Source organism: Sus scrofa, chromosome 9 (genome assembly GCF_000003025.6).
Source record: "Sus scrofa isolate TJ Tabasco breed Duroc chromosome 9, Sscrofa11.1, whole genome shotgun sequence".
Classification (NCBI taxonomy): domain Eukaryota; kingdom Metazoa; phylum Chordata; class Mammalia; order Artiodactyla; family Suidae; genus Sus; species Sus scrofa.
In genome coordinates, this window is record NC_010451.4 from 64807278 (window position 1) to 64828101 (window position 20824).

A 20824-nucleotide genomic window follows, 5' to 3' on the forward strand; every position below is an offset into this window, starting at 1 on the left:
GCTGCCCAGCAGTCCTGGCCTCACCCGCGGGCTTCTGAGCGGGGGAGGTGGCCGCCCCCCTTCCAGCTCTTCTGGGTCAGCTCCCCCTGGGTAGCCTGGGGCAGGGCCTGGGGAAGGCTCTTCTTGCACGCCTACTCCTTCCTGGAGTGTGGCCACTGGCTGCTCCCAAGAGGTCAGTTTGGGCTGGACTACCTGTGCCCCAGCTTCCTGCCCCCAATCGCCAGAATCCTGGAAGAGGTTCTGTGGGAGCGGCCCCTGCTGCATCTGGAAAGTCTTTTCCGACGGAGAGGGGACGTTGGGGAAGCATTTTGGGGTGGGTGTGCCAATGGTGACCTCACCAGCCACCAGCTCGCATAGGAGAGCTCTCACTGCACCTGTTTCCTATTTCCTCATGTTATCTCTCTGACCTATTCAGAACCCCTTAACCACAAGGCCCCAGTTCTGCCTAGCGGAACTTCTGTGATGATGGCAATGTGCTATAACTATGCTGTCCACAAGCCGCATATGACTATCCAGCACTTGAAATGTGGCTAATGTGACATTTGATTTAATTTTACACTTAATGTAAATAGTCATATATGGTTGTCGTATTGAACAGGGTAGGAGATGATGGGGGGGTTCTGCCCACTTAAGGTCATGGAACCCTAGGATGTTGAGCTGGAAAGGATGCTGACTCCAACCATTTCTTTCTGCAGTGAGGAAATTAAGCCAAGCAGGCAAACAAAACTCAGAGAATCATGCTCTCGGCTCTGCACAGAATGCTGTGGATGAGAGAACGATGCCCTAGAGGTGCTCTGGGGCCCCGTATAATCCCTAGAGTCTGTGATCCTAGATGTGTGAGGTTTGATGGGACCTGGGTTAGCAGTCAAAAGAGGGGTGAGCAGCTATGTGATGAGGACCTGCATCAGTGGCTTCAGGTGGATGCTGTCTTTCATTCCTGAAGCTACACATCCCCTGCAGACAGTCCAAGGGGTGCGGGTGGGAGAAGACCACCTGTTGAGTCCCATGTCTGTGAGATGGAGGGTGGCAGTGCATACGTGTGTGTGCTTGTGCACCTCTGAACCCGTATGTGTAAGGTGGGAAACCCCCAGGACTGGAGTCAAATGGGCAGTGTGCTAGTCTCTCTCTTTTTTTAGGGCCACACCCATGGCCTATGGGAATTCCCAGCCAAGGGGTTTTCCTGGAGCTGCAGCTGCCAGCCTATGCCACAACCACAGCAACGCCAGATCCGAACTGCGTCTGCAACCTACGCCACAGCTCATGGCAACGCTGGATCCTCAACCCACTGAGCGAGGCCAGGGATCGAACCTGCGTCTTCATGGATATTAGTTGAATTCATTACTGCTGAGCCACAACAGGAACTCTGCAGTGTGCTCGTCTTGATTTTGCACACTTTACTGAACAATCTTGGCCAAATGCTTTCATTCTCCAAGCTTCAGTTTCTCCTCATGTAAAAAGGGAGTGTCAGTAGGATCTCTGGTGGTCTACATTTTCAGGTGTTGGCACCTTAGACTGCCTGTGGAAATGACTATGTGGGGCAGGGGGTTGCAGTGCCTGAGTGCAGAGCCTGAGCTTGAAGCTGGTTCCATGAGCTGGGAGCATATTCCTGACCCACGGTCCTCTGCCACAGCGCTAGCCCTGGTCCTTGAGGGGCTGGCTGTCTGCAAACTTCCCATCCAAGGTTGTGTAAACAACTCCATTTGGGCCCCAGTGATGTTGGACAGATGGCATCAGCCCTGCACGCAGGAACCTGCACGCGTGAGTGAATGTGTAGTTTGTCATTCTGTCACGTTTCTGTCTGCACATGATCTCACGGCTGTGCCTCCCTCTGTTACAAATTGCCGTGAAGCCAGGTGCCATGAGGCTGTGAACATGAAGTTTTTATTTGTCCTCAAAGCAGGAAGAGCCGATGCTGGGGGCAGGACACACATCCAGGAGGTGCTCCAAGCCCTGTGCCCCTGAGTAAGGACACAAGCATAGGCAGGGTGGGGATGGGTCACAGAGAGTGATGTAGCTCTGGGCTAGGGCCGAGCGCAGGGCCTGCAAGGCAGCAGTGGGCCTCAGCGGGCCAGGGCAAAGCCAATGCGATTGTTACGTCGATCAAACTCCGTGTAGAACTTTCGGATGAAGCTGGCACCAAGGACCCAGACGGGTCCAGTGGGCGGTGGAACGTCCAGACCGTGGAGGGCCAGTGTGCACAGATCATCGTTATTGTAGGGGTCCTGGCGGGAAGCAAGAGAGTTTCCCCACCATTTAAATAAATAAATAAAGTGGGGAAGTTCCCATTGTGGCGCAGTGATTAACGAATCCGACTAGGAACCATGAGTTTGCGGGTTCGGTCCCTGGCCTTGCTCAGTGGGTTAATGATCCAGCGTTGCAGTGAGCTGTGGTGTAGGTTGCAGACTCGGCTCGGATCCTGCGTTGCTGTGGCTCCGGTTCGACCCCTAGCCTGGGAACCTCTATATGCCGCGGGAGCGGCCCAAGAAATAGCAAAAAGACAAAAAAAAAATAATAATAATAATTAAAAAAAAATAAAGTGAATAAAGGTATAGGAGCATAGTATTACTGGGGGAATTTGATGAGAAAATGAAGCTCAGGAAACGAGCATCATTTAGGAGTGATTCCTAAATGTGACTGCACATTAGAATCACCTGAGTTTTGAAAACACTGGTGCTCAGGAACCACTCCCAGAGGTAACAATAGGTACGGGGTGGGGCTTTTTACTGGGATATTTATTTATTTATTTATTGTCTCTTTTGCCTTTTCTAGGGTCGCTCTTGCAGCATATGGAGGTTCCCATGCTAGGGGTCTCGTCGGAGCTGTAGCCGCCGGCCTACGCCACAGCCACAGCAACACGGGATCCGAGCCGAGTCTGCGACATACACCACAGCTCACGGCAACACTGAATCCTTAACCCGCTGAGCAAGGGCAGGGATTGAACTGCAACCTCATGGTTCCTAGTCGGATTCATTAACCACTGAGCCACAATAGGAACTCCTTTACTGGGATTTTTAAAAGCTCCCAGGTGATTAATGTGTAGCCAAGAACCGCTGGTCTAGTCTATATTGTGTACATAATGACATGTCTCTTTTTGAGGGCCCCTGCCCACCCTTCCTCCCTGTTGCCCAGGGGCAGACGGGAGCCTCACCTGTAAGACGTAGTCCGCACTGGTGAGCGTGTAGGCTCTGCCTCCGAGATGGAAGGAGATGTCGGGGAGTGTGGGCACTTGGTTACAGTTCACAACATACTGGTGGTGGGAAGGGTGAATGGAGCCCCCTTGAGTGTGGGAGGTCCCCTAGTGGACACAGCCCTGTGCTTGTGGCCTGATCCCTCTGCTGGAGAGGGCTGGGCACAGTCCTCTCCCTCCACCCAAGGGACCAAACCACACAGGTGGAGCATGTCAGGGGCAGAGAGGAAGGCCTGAAATAGTCTCATTTGGGACCTCATGCTTCCTGTCTCCACCCCCCACCCCGATCCAGGGCGTCCATCCTCCCTCACTCCTTACTTCATCTGTGCTCAGCTCCTTGGCCCCCAGGGTCTCCATGAGCAGCCTCAGGGAGCTAGTGGGACCTGAGATGTAGGATGCCCCGGTATCCACTACCACCATGCAGCCCTCCTCACAGAGCAAGGTGGCCGACCTCACAGACACCCTGGAGGAGGCCACAGTCAGATAGACAGATGGACAGAGGGCTGATGGGGCACCCCCAGGCTGCATAGCATTCCTGAGTGAGCACAAGTGATTGGGGGGCCATGCTGGTGATGCAGTGAAAGATGGGAAATGCATGCACTGGAGAAGGAAAAGTGCCGCCCCCTCCCTCAGCACATGGCTTAGCTCAGGAGGTCCCCCCTCCCCTCTGACCCACATATGTCAGTGTTCCCATCCCTGCACAAAGCAAGCAGAGAGCAAATGTTGGTTGAGCCTTAAGAAGCGGCTGCTTTAGGAGAGAGGAAAGGATGGTAGCCCCACCCCCAGCAGCAGCAGCATTTGGGGAGCGTGAGGAGGTGATTCCTGACCCTTTCATTTTGATCTGCCAGGAGCCAGTCTTGCTGATGCTCACGTAGTGGAAACTGTCCTGGTAATACTGGGGGTCACTGCCGCCCAGCACAATCTCTCCCCCCAGCAACTGGGAATTCCTAAAAGGAAAATCAGAGGCTCTTGGAGACCCACAAGCTCTGGGACTGAGTGATGTCAGCAGCAAGGGAAGTTGGGCACCGGTGCAGGTGAGGCAGAGGAAGGGGGGACGGATAGCAAGGCTGGGAAGCTGTAGAACATACGGCATCTCCGCCTTTCTTGCCCGTCCCCAAGCCCAATCAGAGGTAGTTCCAGGATAATCCAGCTGCACCCAATAAGGCATCCCCAGAGAGGTCATAGAGAAGGAAGAAGCACTAGGGCAGTGAGTAGAATGCAAACAAGATGGAAATCAGCCCCACCCTCGCTTGGGTTTGGGGAGCTGCAGTCTGAGCAGGTGCATGGGGTGTGGGATGGGCCTCTAGGAGCAGTCGGGTGGGGTGGACAGGGGCCTGGGGTGAGCAGGAAGAGGGGGCGGAGCCCTTTGGCATCCCACAAAGCCTGTAGAGGTAAGTTTTGGGCAGTTGGCATGTGAGATTCTGGGCCAGGTGCTCTGGAGGGTCAGGGCCAAGTTGGGGGGCTTTCCATATCCCTTACTTGGAATTTCTGCAGAGAGAGAAACAGCAGAAGGGAAGCCTTTGTTTCAGGTATGCCTCAGCAGCCTATTGCTAGATGGGTATTATACACTTTACCCTACAGCAGTGGCATCACCAAAAGGTCAAGTCACTTGCTTGAAGTCACCCCGGCGGCGAGGGGGCTGGAGCCAGGGCTCCTGGTGTCCCGTCCAAAGCGGATGCCTGTCCTTTCCCCTCCTCCAAGGGGCACGATGCCTCCCACAGCTCAGGGCCTAACTTAGGGCTGGTTTTCAGCATGTGTGAGTGTGTGTGTTTGTGCAGGGTTTCCCAGCATTTGTAATAGGAGGCATGTGGACGTGCACATGGGTGTAGGTTGCACATTCTTTGGTGCAAGTGCAACTAATGCATTTTTTTTTTTTTAGGGCAGCACCTGTGGTGTATGGATATTCCCAGGTTAGTGACTGAATCAGAGCTGCAGCTGCCGGCCTACACCCCAGCCACAGCAACACCAGATCTGAGCTGCGTCTGTGATCAGGAGTTCCCGTCGTAACTCAGCAGAAACTAATCTGACTCGTATCCAGGAGGACCACAGGTTTGATCCCTGGCATGTGAACTCCTGATCACAGCTCGTGGCAATGCTGGATCCTTAACCCACTGAGCGAGGCCAGGGATTGAACCCTCATCCTCACAGATACTAGTTAGGTTCATTACCACTGAGCCACAACGGGAACTCCCAACTACCTGCTTTTTTATAAATCCAGTACATCTGCGCATGTGCTAGCACAAGTTTCCGACACTTCAAGCTCACTCTGGATGTTCCCTCATCATCCCAGACAAAAGGAAGAGGCAGGCCCTCTGCTCGGCAAGGCCTGCCTTCATCCTATTTCCAGGGATCCTCCTCCCTTCCATGGCCTCCAGGTTCCTGTGCCCTCATTTACCTCCCCTGTTCCCCCCACACTTCCGCCCTCTCGCTTTCCACTGGCTTCTTCCTCCACCTGCAGGCACACTCTGACAGCCGCCAGCACTGGGAAACACCCACCCTTCTTTCCTCTGCTTCTCTCCGCAGCTCTGCCCTCACCCCCACCTGACAGTCCCTTCTCTTTCAAGCTCCTCAGGGCAGCCTGCATCTGCTTTTCCCTTCCTGATGCCCACAGCCACCTCTCCGCTGCCTTTGCCATCTGGCCCGGCCCGGCCTCTAAAACACCTCTTCCCAAGACTGCTCCTGACAGCCAACTGGGGGCCTTTTCTTGATCCCTCCCTTTCTCCTACCAAACCAGACTCTCCTTTCCATTTTATCTCTGTGATTTCTCTAGACGCTGAGCCTCCCTTTGGGCCTCACTGCTATCAGCTTCCTGTTCTTTGCCTTATGATCTCTTGTCTCCAGCTCAGCCCGGCAGCTCAGAGCAGATCACAGCTCTGTTCGGCAGCTGTTAGCAGCTTCCCCAAGGCTGGCTGAACTGCACATAAACTCAGCCTAGAGTTGAAAGCGGGTGGTGGGGGGGAGGGTGGAGTTTCGGGCCCTGCTGTTGTTGCTGCAAATCACGTTGTCATGCTTCTTGTCTTCCCTGTCAGATTGTAAGTTCTGTGAGGGCAGGGACTCTGTCTTGTACACTGTGTTCGTGGCTGTACCTCCAGAGCCTCCTACAGTGCTGGCCACATCAGCACCTGCTATTTGTTGAACCAGTGAATGAGTAGATAAATGAAGGAATGAATGAATGAATGAAGTCAGCTCTCCCTGGGTGAGAGGAGCCAGGGACCCTCACAGGGAGGTCACCAGTCATGGCAATGGCTTAGTTCCCATCACTCTCACCCTGCATTCTCCTCTTGTTCTAGGGCAGTGCTGTCTAAAAGAACTTTCTGCAAGAATGTAAATCTCCACCCAACGTGGTAGCCACTAGCCACTGTGGCTATTGCATACTTGAAATGTGTGGTGTGACTAAGGACTTGAATGCCTACCTTTCTTTTTTCTTTTCTTTTTCTTTTTTTTTTTTTTTTTTTTGCCTTTTTAGGGCCTCATGCATGCGAGACATATGGAGGTTCCCAGGTTGGGGGTCTGATCAGAGCAGCAGCCGCTGGCTTACACCTCAGCCACAGCAATGCCAGATCTGAGCTGCGCCTGCGACCTACACCGCAGCTCACAGCAACACCAGATCCCATGCCATGGATCAAACTTGTCCTCCTGGATACTAGTCAGATTTGTTTCCGCTGAGCCATGACAGGAACTCCTGAATGCCTAAGTTTACTTCATTCTAATTAATTTGAATGTAAGCATCGGCTTCACATTGGGTAGTGTAGCTCTAGCTATGGATTGAATACCACCTGATCACGAACGCATCGAAACCCTGGCCCTGAACTCTCTTCCCACTCTCCCAGCTCTCCTGCCTCCTGCCTTTTCCCAGCCTCTGTCGCTGGAGTCCAGGCCCACCTGCTGTAGTAGACGGAGAAAACGTCCTCCTTCAGCACCTTCTGGGAAAGGATGTGGTCAAAGACGGGGGTGACCCCGCCGACGGCCTGTGCAGGGAAGCCCATGCCCAGAACACCATCGAACTTGGCCAGCATGAAGGGGATCAGGGGCAGCTCTGTGACCTCTCCAAACGTCTGTGTGACTGTGAATCCGCCCACCTGTGGGAGAAAGGACCAGAGGAGACCAAGCCCATGACCCATCCCCTGGCCAGGGTCTGGTCTAGGCTTCTCCTCTGGGGGCAGTGGCAGGGGGAGGGAGGGGACGGACATGCATGCTCCAGCGTGTGAAACTTTGGGGTAAGACCATTTCAACAATCCTACGTGCCAGGCTCTGGGGTCCAGAGAGAACTGGGGTTGCCCAGTGACTGGAAGGGGCAGAGGCTGACAAGCAGTAGTAGAGGATGCCAGGAGCTCCCCAGTGGTCCAGCTTCCACATGGGCAAGACTGGCTGTTGGGCTCCTACCCACATGTTGGGCTAAGGATTTCTTTAGCACAGCCAGGCCTGCTCTTTGAGCTCCGGATTTCACTGAGAGGTGGAGAAGTGAGGGCTCATAGTGATTCCCTCTCAGTCGCATGCATACCCTCCCCCTAACTCTGTCCAGAGCAGCGGCTGGAAAACCCTAGAAAGGAGAGGAGGGTCAGACACAGGCCAAATGACAAAACCAGACCTTGATCCCGAACTCTAACTTCAACTATGACCCGAAAACCCAGGCCTGGCCCCAAAAGTGATGCTGTTCGTAGTGTCCACAGTTCCCCTGACTCTGACCCTGCATTTTGGTCTTAGCATCTGGGAAAGAGCCCAGTCAGAGCTCAGGCAGGTTACATGACTGGAGGCCGCAGGGCTCAGGACAAGCCCTATGTGTGCATTCAATGCAAAAGTCTCCACTGATCACCCAGGCTGAGCCAGGAGCTCAGGTCTGCTCTGCCCCAGGTGCTGCTCAGAGAGAATTACCGGAGAAGGATGCTTCTCGACTCCCCGGGCTCCAAGGAGGGCTGGCCCCCACCTTCCCCAGCCATGGGCCCTGGGGTCGCAGGAGAGGTCTAGGGACAAGAAGGGAACAGGGGTCGGATGACCTGGGACAGCCCCACTTACAGTCACTAGGTCCTGGCTCAGGAAGCCTTTGACCTTCCCGGACCCATAGTGGATGGTGAATTCCGTCCCGTTTTCCACATAGCTGGAGGATTCCGAGGAGTCGTAGAGGCTGTGAATCTCTGCCAGGGGGACATAAGCTCAGGGTCAAGAGAAGCCCAGGCAGGACTGGTGTGTTGAGGCCTGAGTGCAGGGATGGGGAGGCCCTGAGCTCGGAGGCTTGAAAATGTGTTTCACCAGTCAAGGACTGTGTTTCTTGGGCCTCTGTCATGTGCTCATATATCTGAGTTTTGTCTCAAAGTTTTTCATTTGTTTGTTTTTTGCTTTTTAGGGCTGCACCTGCGGCATATGGAAGTTCCCAGGCTAGGAGTCGAATCGGAGCTGTAGCTGCCGGCCTACGCCACAGCCACAGCGACACCAGATCCAAGCCGAATCTGTGACCTACACTACAGCTCATGGCAACGCTGGATCCTTAACCTGCTGAGTGGGGCCAGGGATTGAACCCACATCCTCATGGATACTAGTCGGGCTCGTTTCTGCCTCAATGGGAACTCCTCAAATGAAGTATTTTATTTGTTTGTTTGTTTGTTTATTGTCTTTTTTTGTCTTTTTAGGGCCACCCGCATGGCATATGGAGGTTCCTAGGCTAGGGATCTAATCGGAGCTACAGCTGCCGGCCTACACCACAGCCACAACAATGCCAGATCCAAACTGTGTCTGTGCCTACACCACAGCTCACAGCAACGCCGGATCCTTAACCCACTGAATGAGGCCATGGATCTAACCTGCAACCTCATGGTTCCTAGCTGGATTCGTTTCCGCTACATCACGACGGAACCCCCAAATGGAGTATTTTTGAAGTAATTGCTAACACTGGGATGAAGGGAAGATTCCGGTCACAGTAAGCACTCCATACGTTCACGAAGAATTCAGATCTCTCGGTCTCAGCAAGAGTGAGAAATGGCTCCTGGAGACTGCTTTTCTACCTTGGTGGCCATATCAGAAAAACGGGGGACATTTTCTGTGTGACAGGGCAGGGGCTTTGAGGGGGAGGCACCCCAGGTCCTGAGTCTCACCACAGGCCGTGTAGAGAGGGCTGCATTTGGTGGAGGGCACCCAGAGGTTGGCCGAGCCTGTGTCGAAGATGACTTTGAAGGTCTGTGGCGGGGTGCCAATGCCGATCTCGCCATAGTACTGGGTCTGTAGGGGTGAAAGGAAAAGGTGGCTAGAGGGGCCTTGGGCCTTGGGGCCTTGCCTGATCCCACCCTTTGGCACTTGGTGGGAGATGAGACAGACGATGCAGCGTCTCTGGGCTTCCATGTTCCAGCAGAGATGGGGTGGGAGGCTTAGCGCTGCCTCAAGACTTCCCAGGAAGTGGGAGGCTCAGTGAGGCAAGATTGCAGAGTAAAAGTACTGAAAATGAAGCAGGAAGGTGCTGCACGCCTTGGGGAACCAGTGATGAAATAAGTACTCAAGGTGCACTGAGCCTAGTCACAGAAACCACGTCTGAGGTCACACTCCCCTCCCACCCCCTCCTCCCGCCCACTAGTGACACCTGGACGTGAGGCCCAGAGCCTGGATTCTTAAGTTCGAAACCTGACCCTGTCTCAGTGCTCTGCCGGGGCCAGCTCAGCAGGATGGGGCTGAAGAACGGGTGCTGTGGAACTTAAGGAAAAATAGTTAACATAAAACAAGACACAGAGGACATTTATCTTAAGTAAAGGTGGGAGCCAGGGGACTCAAGGTCTCAGGGACCAAGAGCACGGGACTCAAGGTCTCAGGGACCAAGAGCGCCGGGGAACTCCAGGTCTCAGGGACCAAGAGCGCCGGGGAACTCCAGATCTCAGGGACCAAGAGCGCCGGGGAACTCCAGATCTCAGGGACCAAGAGCGCCCTGCCTCAAGAAACCACACTGCTTTTATTGTGAGATCAAGTGAGGAGTGGCTATGGGTGGATGATACAGGGTTTGTTTACTCTTATATAAGTTCTTTTACTATTTAAAAAGCCACTTAGGTGGTAAAGGGTTAAGCTCTTACTCTGACCTCTAGGCACATAACAGTTCTTAAACTTAAGTCACTTATGCCTTTAGGTCTTTGCTCTTAAGCTTAAGTCATTTACCAGCACTGTGACTGTTTCTCCAAGAAGGAAGATGGGATAAAGTAAGACAAGAAGATGGGATAAAGTAAAGAAGGACTAGATGGAGTTTTCAAGGAAACATGTCTTGCAACAGTGCTCCTTCCTGCCCTCTATGCCTCAGGCTTTCCAGCTGTGACATGGGGATTTTGTGAAGTACCTAGTGCCCCTCAGTAACTTGGTCAAAGACAGGGTGGAAAGAGCTAGGAAGGCCTTTGACCCAAGGGAGCAAGGGACCGAGCTGGGCACTCACATCCAGGTAGTTGGTGAGGACCACGGGGCTGGTTCTGTTGCCAAAGGAGAGTCTCTTGCTGAACTGGCTCCACTCAGCACCCAGCCTGGCCATGTCCACGCCTCGCTCCTTCAGGCTTTCCCGGACTGAGGGCATTTTCTTGAGGAAGATCCTGGCCCGTGATGGAGTGAGAAAAAATAGAAGAGCTCTGTACTCCCCCATTATAATGGTAGAGTTCAGAAGCTTCTAGTATATCTACCCTAACCTTAGTCCAGGCACCTAAGAATCACTCTTGTGCCCTTAACTTTCTGAAAGAGAATATATAGACCTCTGTGGTCACCTGCTCTGGTATTAAAAAACCCTAAACTGGAGTTCCCGTCGTGGCTCAGTGGTTAAAGAATCCGACTAGGAACTGTGACGTTGCGGGTTTGATCCCTGGCCTTGCTCAGTGGATTAAGGATCTGGTGTAGCCGTGAGCTATGGTGTAGGTCGCAGATGCGGCTCGGATCCCGTGTTGCTGTGGCTCTGGCGTGGCCGGCGGTTAGAGATCTGATTCGACCTCTAGCCTGGGAACCTCCATATGCTGCGGAAGCGGCCCAAGAAATGGCAAAAAAGAAAAAAAAGAAAAAAAAACCCTAAACTAACTCCTTCCTGATGTCTAATTTAACTCCTTACCACTGCAAGGCCATTCATTCATTCACTCATTCATTCCATAATCACACATTGAACATAATCACACATTCTCACCTGCTCCAGCAGGCGAGGAGACAGAGGACGAAATGGCACTGACTTCCCCTCTAAGGAGGTGAAGGCTGGGAGTGCCCCCTTCAAAGCTGGACAGGAGGAGGCAATGCCACTCACGGCCTGCAGGTGGCAGCAGGCACCTGCCGTGGCCCGAGGGGCTCTCTGATGCCTTTGGCAGGTGCCCAGCCTGGTGTGTGTGGTGAAGTGGACCCATTGAGCAGGGTGTGGCAGGGAGAGGCAGGCATCTCCAGAGTGCCTGTGCAGCCTCTTTGGAAAGAGGTACTTTCCTGAGCTAAATCCCAGTTCCTCTGCTTCTTGTCCTGACACTTTCCTTTGGGAGGCCGAATTAAAGACAACTGGGAAGGAGTTCCCGTTGTGGCGCAGCGGAAACGAATCCAACTAGTAGCCATGAGGATGAGGCTTCGGTCCCTGGCCTTGCTTGGTGGGTGAAGGATCTGGCATTGCCGTGAGCTGTGGTGTAAGTCACAGATGCAGCTCGGATCTGGTGTGGCTCTGGCTGTGGCATAGGCCGGCTACAGCTCCAATTCAACCCCTAGCCCAGGAACTTCCATATGCCACAGGTGTAGCCCTAAAAAGCAAAAAATAAAAGCATATATATATAAATATTAAAAAAAGAAACTCGCAGCATACTGAGCTGCCACCACATGAATGCCAAACACTCTGTGCACCACCCCCATCCATGTGAACCTCAGAACAGGTCTAAAGCTGACTGTCATTGCCCTCACTTTATGATAAGGGATGAGGTGACAGAAGCAAAGGAGCAGGGATTCAAAGCGGCGTGTCTGGTCCCGTTTCCCATATAGAGTCTTTTGGGTGCCCATATGAGGCTGTGTGCCCAAACTCAGTGGAACATGTCCTGAGTTGTTGCGGGGGTGGGGGGTGGGGCAGCAGGGAGGTCCCAGGGTTGAAGCCCAGCATCTGGAGCATCCCTCTTCCTTTCCCTGCACTTCCACTGTCCTTTCCTTCTCACACCCCACACGCCCTGTGTACCCCGTGATGCCCACAAAACATGAATGCAACTTTCATGCCTGTTAGTGTAATATTTTAATAACTTGTCACATTTGTAACAGTCTGCTGGTCAATAAAGTATTTTCATAATTATGATCTTATTTAGTTCTCAGCCATCTCATGATTTGGGTAATTTTACTATTCTTACTTTACAGATGGCAAAATGGAGGAGCAGAGAAGCGTTGATCCCTCAGAGGGCTCATTTTCCACTCTTTACTCTGAGCAGTCTCTGCCCTGGACCTTTTTTTTTTTTTTTTTCTTGCTTGCTTTTTAGGGCTGCACCTGCGGCATATGGAGGTTCCCAGGCTAGGGGTCTAGTTGGAGCTACAGCCACAGCAATGCAGGATCCGAGCCGCGTCTGCAACCTCTACCACAGCTCACAGCAACGCCAGATCCTTAACCCACTGAGTGAGGCCAGGGATCGAACCTGCAACCTCATGGTTCCTAGTCGGATTCATTTCCGCTGCGCCACGATGGGAACTCCTGCCCTGGACCTTTACTTTTACCTTTTTCCTTTTAGATATTCCCTCCCGTCTCCCCTTCCCCTTCCTTTCACTCCAGCCCTTTTATCCCTGGGAGCCCAGCATGCACCCCACCTCTGGAAGCTTGCTACACGAACTCCCTTCTCACTGGTCTCACCTTTACTTGGGCTCCCGGTGCTCACAGCCAGCACTGCACAGGCACAGGCTCATGGAGGTGGCGCTGTCTGGTGGTTGTCAGGACATGCTTGAATCCCTTCCTACCTGTGTGATCCTGGGCAATTTACCCAACCTCTCTGGGCCTTTTCTAAGCCTCCATTCATTCCTTTATAAAAGTGGCCGTAATGGTAGTACCTACCTCCAGGGGTACTACCAGGAATCACTGTGCAAGTTAACTGAGCTGCCCGCTTCTCAGTAAATGTAAAAGCCCTTTGTGTAGGTAAAGGCGATGATAGCACCTTGAGAATGAGGTCTGGCACTCAGATCTCCCAAAGAGCCTTACGTTGTGCCCTGCACATAGCAGGTGGCAAAATTCCTGTAAGTATGTTTTGAAACCCTGACTCTCCACCCTAGCCAAATTCCATTGTTTTTCTTTTTTCCTGCACCCAGGAGATGCAGAAGTTCCTGGGCCAGGGCTCCAACTGGCACCACAGCAGTGGTAACACCAGAGCCTCAACTGGCTGGGCCACGAGGGAACTCCTCCATTCTCTCTCTCTCTCTTTTTTTTTCCTGCTTTTTAGGGCCACTCCTGCCGCATATGGTGGTTCCCAGGTTAGGGGTCGAATTGGAGCTACAGCTACTGGCCTACACGACAGCCACAGCAACGCAGGATCCGAGCCGCATCTGCGAACTACACCACAGCTCAACAGCAATGCCAGATCCTTAACCCACTGAGCAAGGCGAGGGATCGAACCTGTGAGCTCATGCTTACTAGTTGGGTTGTTAACCACTGCGCCACAATGGAAACTCCCATTCTTTTCTTTTTTTTTTTTTTTTTTGGACGAGAACAAGGGAGAATATTTTTACCTTGCTCTGCCTTTATCCTGGGGGTGGGCGCCAGGCTCAGGTTCATGCTGCTGGGAAGCACCCAGTCTCTCCCGTCACACCCCCCACCATGGCAGTCACTCTCCACAAACCTCAGAGCAGGGGAAGGGGGCTTTGGAAACAAAGGGCTCGGTGTGTGCCCAGGATCAGCCTCTTATGTGCGACCTCCCTAAGCTTCAGTGTCCCCAGCTGTAAAGTGGGACTGTTGCCTTGTTGGAGGGATGATTGGAGATGAAATATGAGAAACGATTCTGTGAAATCTTCAGCATTTTATAGGCTTAGCACCTATTACTGTTATCAAACCCTTTCCTGGTTCCATCCACACTCCCCAACCTGAAACCCTTTCTCCACAAAGCCCTCCCCCGCTTTGAGCTGCCTTAAGCCTTTCTTTTAACAGTTGTGACAAATCCACCCTGTAGTATGAGAACAGCTGGTGTTTTCCAGCATGCCTGCACCAGGCTGAAGGATTACATGCAATATCTCCTCCAGTCTTCAAAGCAGCTCTGTAAAATGGATGCTCTTCTTATCCTTGGTTTAAAAATGGTAAATTGAGGAATTCCTCTTGTGGCTCAGTGGTTAATGCACCTGACGGGCATCCACGAGGATGCAGGTTTGATCCCTGGCCTCGCTCAGTGGATTAGGGATCCGGCATTGCCATGAGCTGTGGTGTAGGTTGCAGACGCGGCTCGGATCCTGTGTTGCTGTGGCTCTGGCGTAGGCCAGTGGCTACAGCTCCGATTTGACCCCTAGCCTGGAAACCTCCATATGCCTTGGGTGTGGCCCTAAAATGCAAAAATAAATAAATAAAATAAAAAATAAAAATAAATAAATTTTAAAAACAGGCAAATTGAGACCTGGAAAGGTTCCATATCTTGTTCATGGTTTCAGAGCTAGCTGGTTCTGCTAGAGGAGCAGAATTTAAACTTAGAAATTTCAAATCCAGAAGCCTGATGTTTAACCACTATGTCACACAGCTTCCCTGGTGGACTGAACCATACCTCGCCCTTCTTAGTGATTAGGCTGTGAGCTCCTGGAGGCCAGGGAGTATGTCTCAGTCATCTCTGGATCCGCTCGCAGTGCCTAGTATGGTGGTCTGTGCAGGAAGTGAAAGCTTAGGGCAGGGATGAAAAGACATGGCTTCCAGGCCTGATTAGTGCCATTGTTGGCTGTGTGACAGTGGGCTAGTCACCTGACCTCTCTGAATAAGACCATAAACCTCCCTGAGCGGCTGGACATGAGGACGGCATGCTATTACATATCTGAAAGCCGAGGTGTTTGGAAAACAAGAATCCCTGAGCCCCTGCCAACCCCCTAACCCAGTTACCGACTGAAGGCGCCAGTGTCTGCAGGGAGACCGAAGGTGCAGGAGCCCCAAAGCACCAGCAGGAGTCCCCAGCACGGCATGCTGCTCCACCGGTCCATGCTCCACCTGGGTCCCCAGCCCTTCCTGGGATCCGATGAAGATCCCTTCTCTTTTTATAGTCTCCGCACTTGAGATGGCTGCGATTCTGTTCTGCCCTAATTTATTACCTGGGGGCAGATGGCAGGGCAGCAGTAATAAATCCCTCTGTGGGACCAAGCTAAGTGGGTGAAAGGTGATCAGGTTTCCGACACGGAGCAGGGGAGCTAGAGGGAGGAGGGCTGTGGGAAAGCAGAGCTGTGCCCACTGACGCCAGCAGCCCTGTCCCAGCCTGGACCTGTGACCCCTCAGGGAAGACAGGGGCAGATGAGAAATATCCCTGCTAGGGAACAAGGTCAGGGCTGGGACAGGCATAGAACGGGGGTTTCTAATCCCCCAGACAGTCTCCACGGCCCCTGTCTGGGAAGATCTGTCCTCTTGTGTTAACCTTCACTGTGCTTCTGACCGGCTTCTCCCAGGCTGCATCTCAGCATTCCCGTCTGAAACATGGGTGACTCCTCCTGGCTTATTTCCTGACAGACCCAGATACGGGGTCTCCATCCTGTCTCCCTCCACGTCTATCAGCAGCAGCTGCTTATGGGAAAGTGTCCGCAGCCTGATGGGAGAAGCAGCACCTTGTGTAGCCTCGGAGTAGGGGGCTTGGGGCAGAGGTGTGTTTGGACCTAGTATTGTTGGAAGGACGGACTTAGGGGTTTGGGGAAGCTTCTGCCAAGGAGTGAGGTGAGGCTCCTGGACTTGCCACCCCTGCTCCTTCTTCTGCTTGGGCCTCATGCCTCTCTGGCTGGGCCCTGCCTCTGTTCCTTCCCCTTTCTCTGTATTTCACAAGCAGTCTGAGGCAGCTCAGCACACCCACACCTGGCTCCTAAGTCCCAGGATGGCTGTTATTTATTCAGCCTAGGGTGTCCTCTCCTGGCTTCTCCCTGCTCATCCTTCCAGGCCTACTTCAAATATCACTGCTTCCTGGAGTTCCCGTTGTGGCTCATTGGTGGAGTTCCTGTCCTGGCTCAGTGGTTAACGAACCTGACTAGGAACCATGAGGTTTCAGGTTCGATCCCTGGCCCTGCTCAGTGGGTTAAGGATCTGGTATTGCCGTGAGCTGTGGTGTAGGTCAAAGATGCGGCTTGGATCCCATGTTGCTGTGGCTGTGGAGTAGGCTGGCAGCTGTTGCTCCGATGCAACCACCAGCCTGGGGATCTCCATATGCCACGGCTGCAGCCCTGAAAAGACAAAAGACAAAAAAAAAAAAAAAAAAAAAAAAAAAAAAAAAAGAAAAAAAAAAATCACTGCTTCCTCGGTGATGCAGGCACGGATTCAGCCTGGAATCGATGGTCTCTGCCGGGGGTGGGGGGCCCAGAGTGCAGACACAAGCCTTCTAGGAGAGCACAGACCTCAACTGTCCTCTCTTAGAATTATTTCTGTGTATACATCAACCTCTTGCCCCAAATGGAGCTTAATACTTATCAAGTGGCTGACCAGTGACCTGTGATGGGCAGTGAGAGAAGCCCTGGCACTGCTGTCAGGGACCTGGGGTCTGGTTCTGACTACCATGAACATGCTGTGTGATGTGGTACCCTTACCTCCACTCTCTGGGCTGCAGTTTCCAAATCTATATAATGAAGCAGATGCTGGATGGCCCCAGGGTGCCTTCCTGTGCGAACATTCTAGTATCCAAGTCCTGTGTCTTCAGTTCTGTGTTCTCTGCACCGACGGTAGGCAGTAAGGACGTAACCAGAGGAGCTAATCTCTGTTGCTAACATGCTGACTAATTAATGCATCTGGACCTCTGAAATTATCACACGCCTACCAAGTGATGAGAAGAATTTGTTGTTTCTTAGTATAAATTCTTAACTAGAGAATTTTCAAGCACTGTGGTTGGCAGTGGGAGAAGCATTTGAGGGCAGGGGAAGACTTTATAGAACCCCTCAAAATGGAAACATCTGCCTTGTCAGATTGAGTGAATATATATATATATATATATATAATATATATATATATATATATATAGTCTTTTGTCTTTTTAGGGCCGCACCCACGGCATATGGAGGTTTCCAGGCTAGGGGTCGAATCCGAGCTCTAGCCATCGGCCTATTCCACAGCCACAGCAATGCCAGATCCGAGCCGCATCTGCAACCTACACCACAGCTCATGGCAATGCCAGATCCTCACCCACTGAGCAAGGCCAGGGATTGAACCCACAACCCCATGGTTCCTAGTCAGGTTCGTTTCCGCTGCACCATGATGGGCACCCGAGTGAATATTTATTAAACGTCCCTGTAGCTCTCAGTGCTCTTTCATTCCTCTTTCACTCATTAGCAAGTATTCACTGAGTATTTCTTTTATTTTTTGTCCTTTTTTCTTTTAGGGCCACATATGGCACATGGAAGTTCCTGGACTAGGGGTCGAATTGGAGCTACAGCTGCCAGCCTACACCACAGCTCTCAGCAATGCTGGATCCTTTGAGCAAGGCCAGGGATCAAACCTCATGGATCCTAGTCAGGTTCATTACTGCTGAGCCACAACGGGAGCTCCACACTGAGCATTCCTTCTACGTCAGACACTTGTCTAGATGTGGCATTACAACAATGACAGGAACTAACATGGTTCCTTCTCAGCAGCCCTGTGAAGTGGGGACCCTCACCCCCACTGCTCATACAGGAAGCTGAGGCTTCAGAAACTTAGGGAAGGAAGAGCTGAGCTCTTTATCCTGTGGCTCTGGGCCCATTCCTGGGACTGTGGGTGTTAGACATGGGATGGAAAGGAGAGGAGTGCTGGGCTGTGGCTGAGTCTGAAAGCTGAGCCTGACAAGCCCAAAGAGTTTTCTGTGGGAAAGAAGGAGCTTTTTAAATCCCCAGCTGGACTGCGGTTTAGACACCCAGCACAGGGCAACAGAACCTCATCTGTATTTCAGGTCAGTACTCAGGATTCTTCTAGAGCAAAGTCATGGCCAGGTGGTCAAGGCAGCTGGTCAAGCCCTCTGCGGCCTCAGACTCTCGGACAACCAAAACCACCCTTCCTGCCCACATCCTCGTCTCCTGCCAATGTGTGCAGTGCACCTGTGTGCTGGCCCTGGGACCAGCAGTGGGCACAAGCGTGAATAAGAAAAGTTAATAACCAGAGTTCCCGTCATGGCTCAGTGGTTAACGAATCTGACTAGGAACCATGAGGTTTTGGGTTCGATCCCTGACCTTTCTCAGTAGGTTAAGGATCCGGTGTTGCCATGAGCTGTGGTGTAAGTTGCAGACGCGGCTCGGATCCTGCGTTGCTGTGGCTCTGGCGTAGGCCAGTGGCTACAGCTCCAATTAGACCCCTAGCCTGGGACCTCCATATGCTGCAAGTGCAGCCCTAGAAAAGACAAAAAAAAAAAAAAAAAAAAAGAAAAGAAAAGTGAATAACCACCCTGAGAGAGGGATGCCTAACAATGTGAGGCCACTGAGAGGGTAACATGGCCTGGAAATGACAGTCTCTTGTTTCTCCTGGTGGCTCCGGCTCAGAGGCTGGGAGGGGCAGCCGTTCCATGCTCTTCTCCGAGGCTCCTCTCAGTCCCCCTCCACTTCTGTGGGCCAGAGATCCTAAGACCAGACACCGGTGACCGCATCCCAGCGAGACAGTTTGTGGCTTGTAGTCGGAACGAGCAAAGATCCTAAGAAAGTGGATGACGGCTCCACGGATGCTTCACTGGGGGCGAGAAGCCCCAGGATCATAAAGACCTTGAAGGATTTTCTGTGGGAATCAGAGCCAGACCCGTGTGTGTAGCCCCACCATATAGAGCTGACGTCCAGGACGTGTGGCAAGGAGGAGAATCTGGTTTTATTTTTGTTTTGAGGAAGAACAGCACCATAGCCAGGGCTGCCAATGAGAGTGAGGGCCTTGTAGGGCTCAGCTGCGATGCTGGACTTTTTAGGATTCCATGTGTCCCAATGCCCTGCTGGGTGGTCCGACCAGTTCCGCCCCATTTCCACAGTTGGGGTGGACTGATCCAGAAAGGCGGTGGGCCGGCCTTGAGAGTCTCCCTCTGAACTTGAGCCTGCTGGTGCCCTGGGCTGTGGGTGGGAAGGCGCGTGGGAAGGGACCCTTCTCAGGTTATCTCTCAGGCCCCATCAGCCCAGAGGTCTGGTGTTTCTCACAGAAGCCCCCTAGGGTCCCACATCCAGGCCCCAGGCTGCGTCGCCTCAAGGTCAGGGAAGGGATGCTGGCAGAGGCAGAGGGAAGGGCCATGTCGCACCTGCCCTTTCCCCTGGGGCAGACCCATGACGTGAGAACCTTTCCAAGAAGCGTAAATCCCTCGAAGGCTAGTCCTTTCCTCTCTCTTCGGATCCCATGGCCACGGCAGGGGTGTGCAGAGTGGGGGGCTTCCCGAGGGCACGTGGGGCTCCAGAAATCTCTCAGGAGATAACTGGCCCCCAATCCCACTTTGCTCCATGGTAATGAGCCCAAGGGCATTTGGAATTGTGAGCAAGGCCTACTAAGGGGCCCGTGAAGGTCAAGGGTGAAGGGAGAGAAAGCTGGAGGGACAAAGAGCCTGCTTTCTGCAGCTTTGAAAGGAGCACGTGGATTTCTTCCCAGCCAGCGTTAGTTTAGGAAAGTTCTTGCCGTGGCCACTGCTCCGGGGAAGGTGGTCAAGAGGTTGGACTTACTGTGGCACGGAGTTGGGGGGCCGGTCTTGCTTCTGTTCATAAAAAGCAAAGGGGGAAGCAGGAGAAAAGGTAAAAATGGACATGTCTTTCCTTCCCTGTCCTCCTCCCCTTGTCACACTTGGCTCCCCGTCCCTGGAGGGTGCAGCTGGTTCCTTGGAAGAATTTTTCAATCAGATGGGAATGCTAAACTTAAAGAGATGAGCAGCTGGGGACTTGAGAGGGGAAAAAAAAGGACCCAGAATGGAGTTTAATAACCAGGCCAGGGCTGCCTTGTGTGGGTGGACCCTCCAGAGGGAATAATTACTTGGAAGGCATTGGGGCTGGGACCAGGAACACCTTGAAGCTGGGGGCAGGGCTGCAGAGAACCAAGTGTCCTTAGCTGTTTGTTCTGGGGAAGCTTGGAGGAACAGGAATTCAGCCAGGGTTGGGGTGATCCCAACCTGAGGTCTGCTGGAGTGGGGGCCCAGGAAAATTGAAGGTGGATCACACAGGTCTTGAGAGTGGCAGGGGCCTGGGGGGAGGACAGAATGGGCAAAGGGGCAGGGGGCTTGGTGGGAGAGTCAGCTCAAAGGAGTGTTCCTGTAATGAGATGTACCCAATGTGGTGGGACCAGACACTGTATTCTGAGGCGTGAAAGCTAGAAACATAATCAAATGCTTTTCCGGAGTTCCCGTCCTGGCTCAGTGGTTAGCGAAGCCGACTAGCATCCATGAGGATGCGGGTTCGATCCCTGGCCTCACTCAGTGGGTTAAGGATCCGGCATTGCCGTGAGCTGTGGTGTAGGTGGTAGACACGGCTTGGATCTGGCATTGCTGTGGCTGTGGTGTAGGCCGGCAGCTATAGCTCTGATTTGATCTCTAGCCTGGGAACCTCCACGTGCCACGCATGCAGCCCTAAAAAACAAAACAAAAC

General features: G+C 52.7%; 1 protein-coding gene across 2 annotated transcripts; it reads right to left on the reverse strand.

Moving 5' to 3' along the window:
- Nucleotides 1866-15328, reverse strand: REN (renin). 2 transcript variants are annotated; one of them, XM_021063211.1, is made up of 10 exons: nt 15183-15328; nt 10584-10734; nt 9274-9397; nt 8201-8319; nt 7070-7266; nt 4667-4675; nt 4015-4134; nt 3506-3650; nt 3149-3247; nt 1866-2222 (listed from the first exon to the last, which is right to left on the reverse strand). In XM_021063211.1, exons 1-10 carry the CDS (start codon nt 15278-15280, stop codon nt 2061-2063), a joined length of 1224 nt encoding a protein of 407 aa, XP_020918870.1. In that variant the 5' UTR covers nt 15281-15328; the 3' UTR covers nt 1866-2060. The 2 variants fall into 2 exon arrangements, with proteins under 2 accessions (XP_020918870.1, XP_020918871.1); XM_021063212.1 differs by lacking the exon at nt 4667-4675 and having other exon boundaries at nt 2061-2222; nt 15183-15327.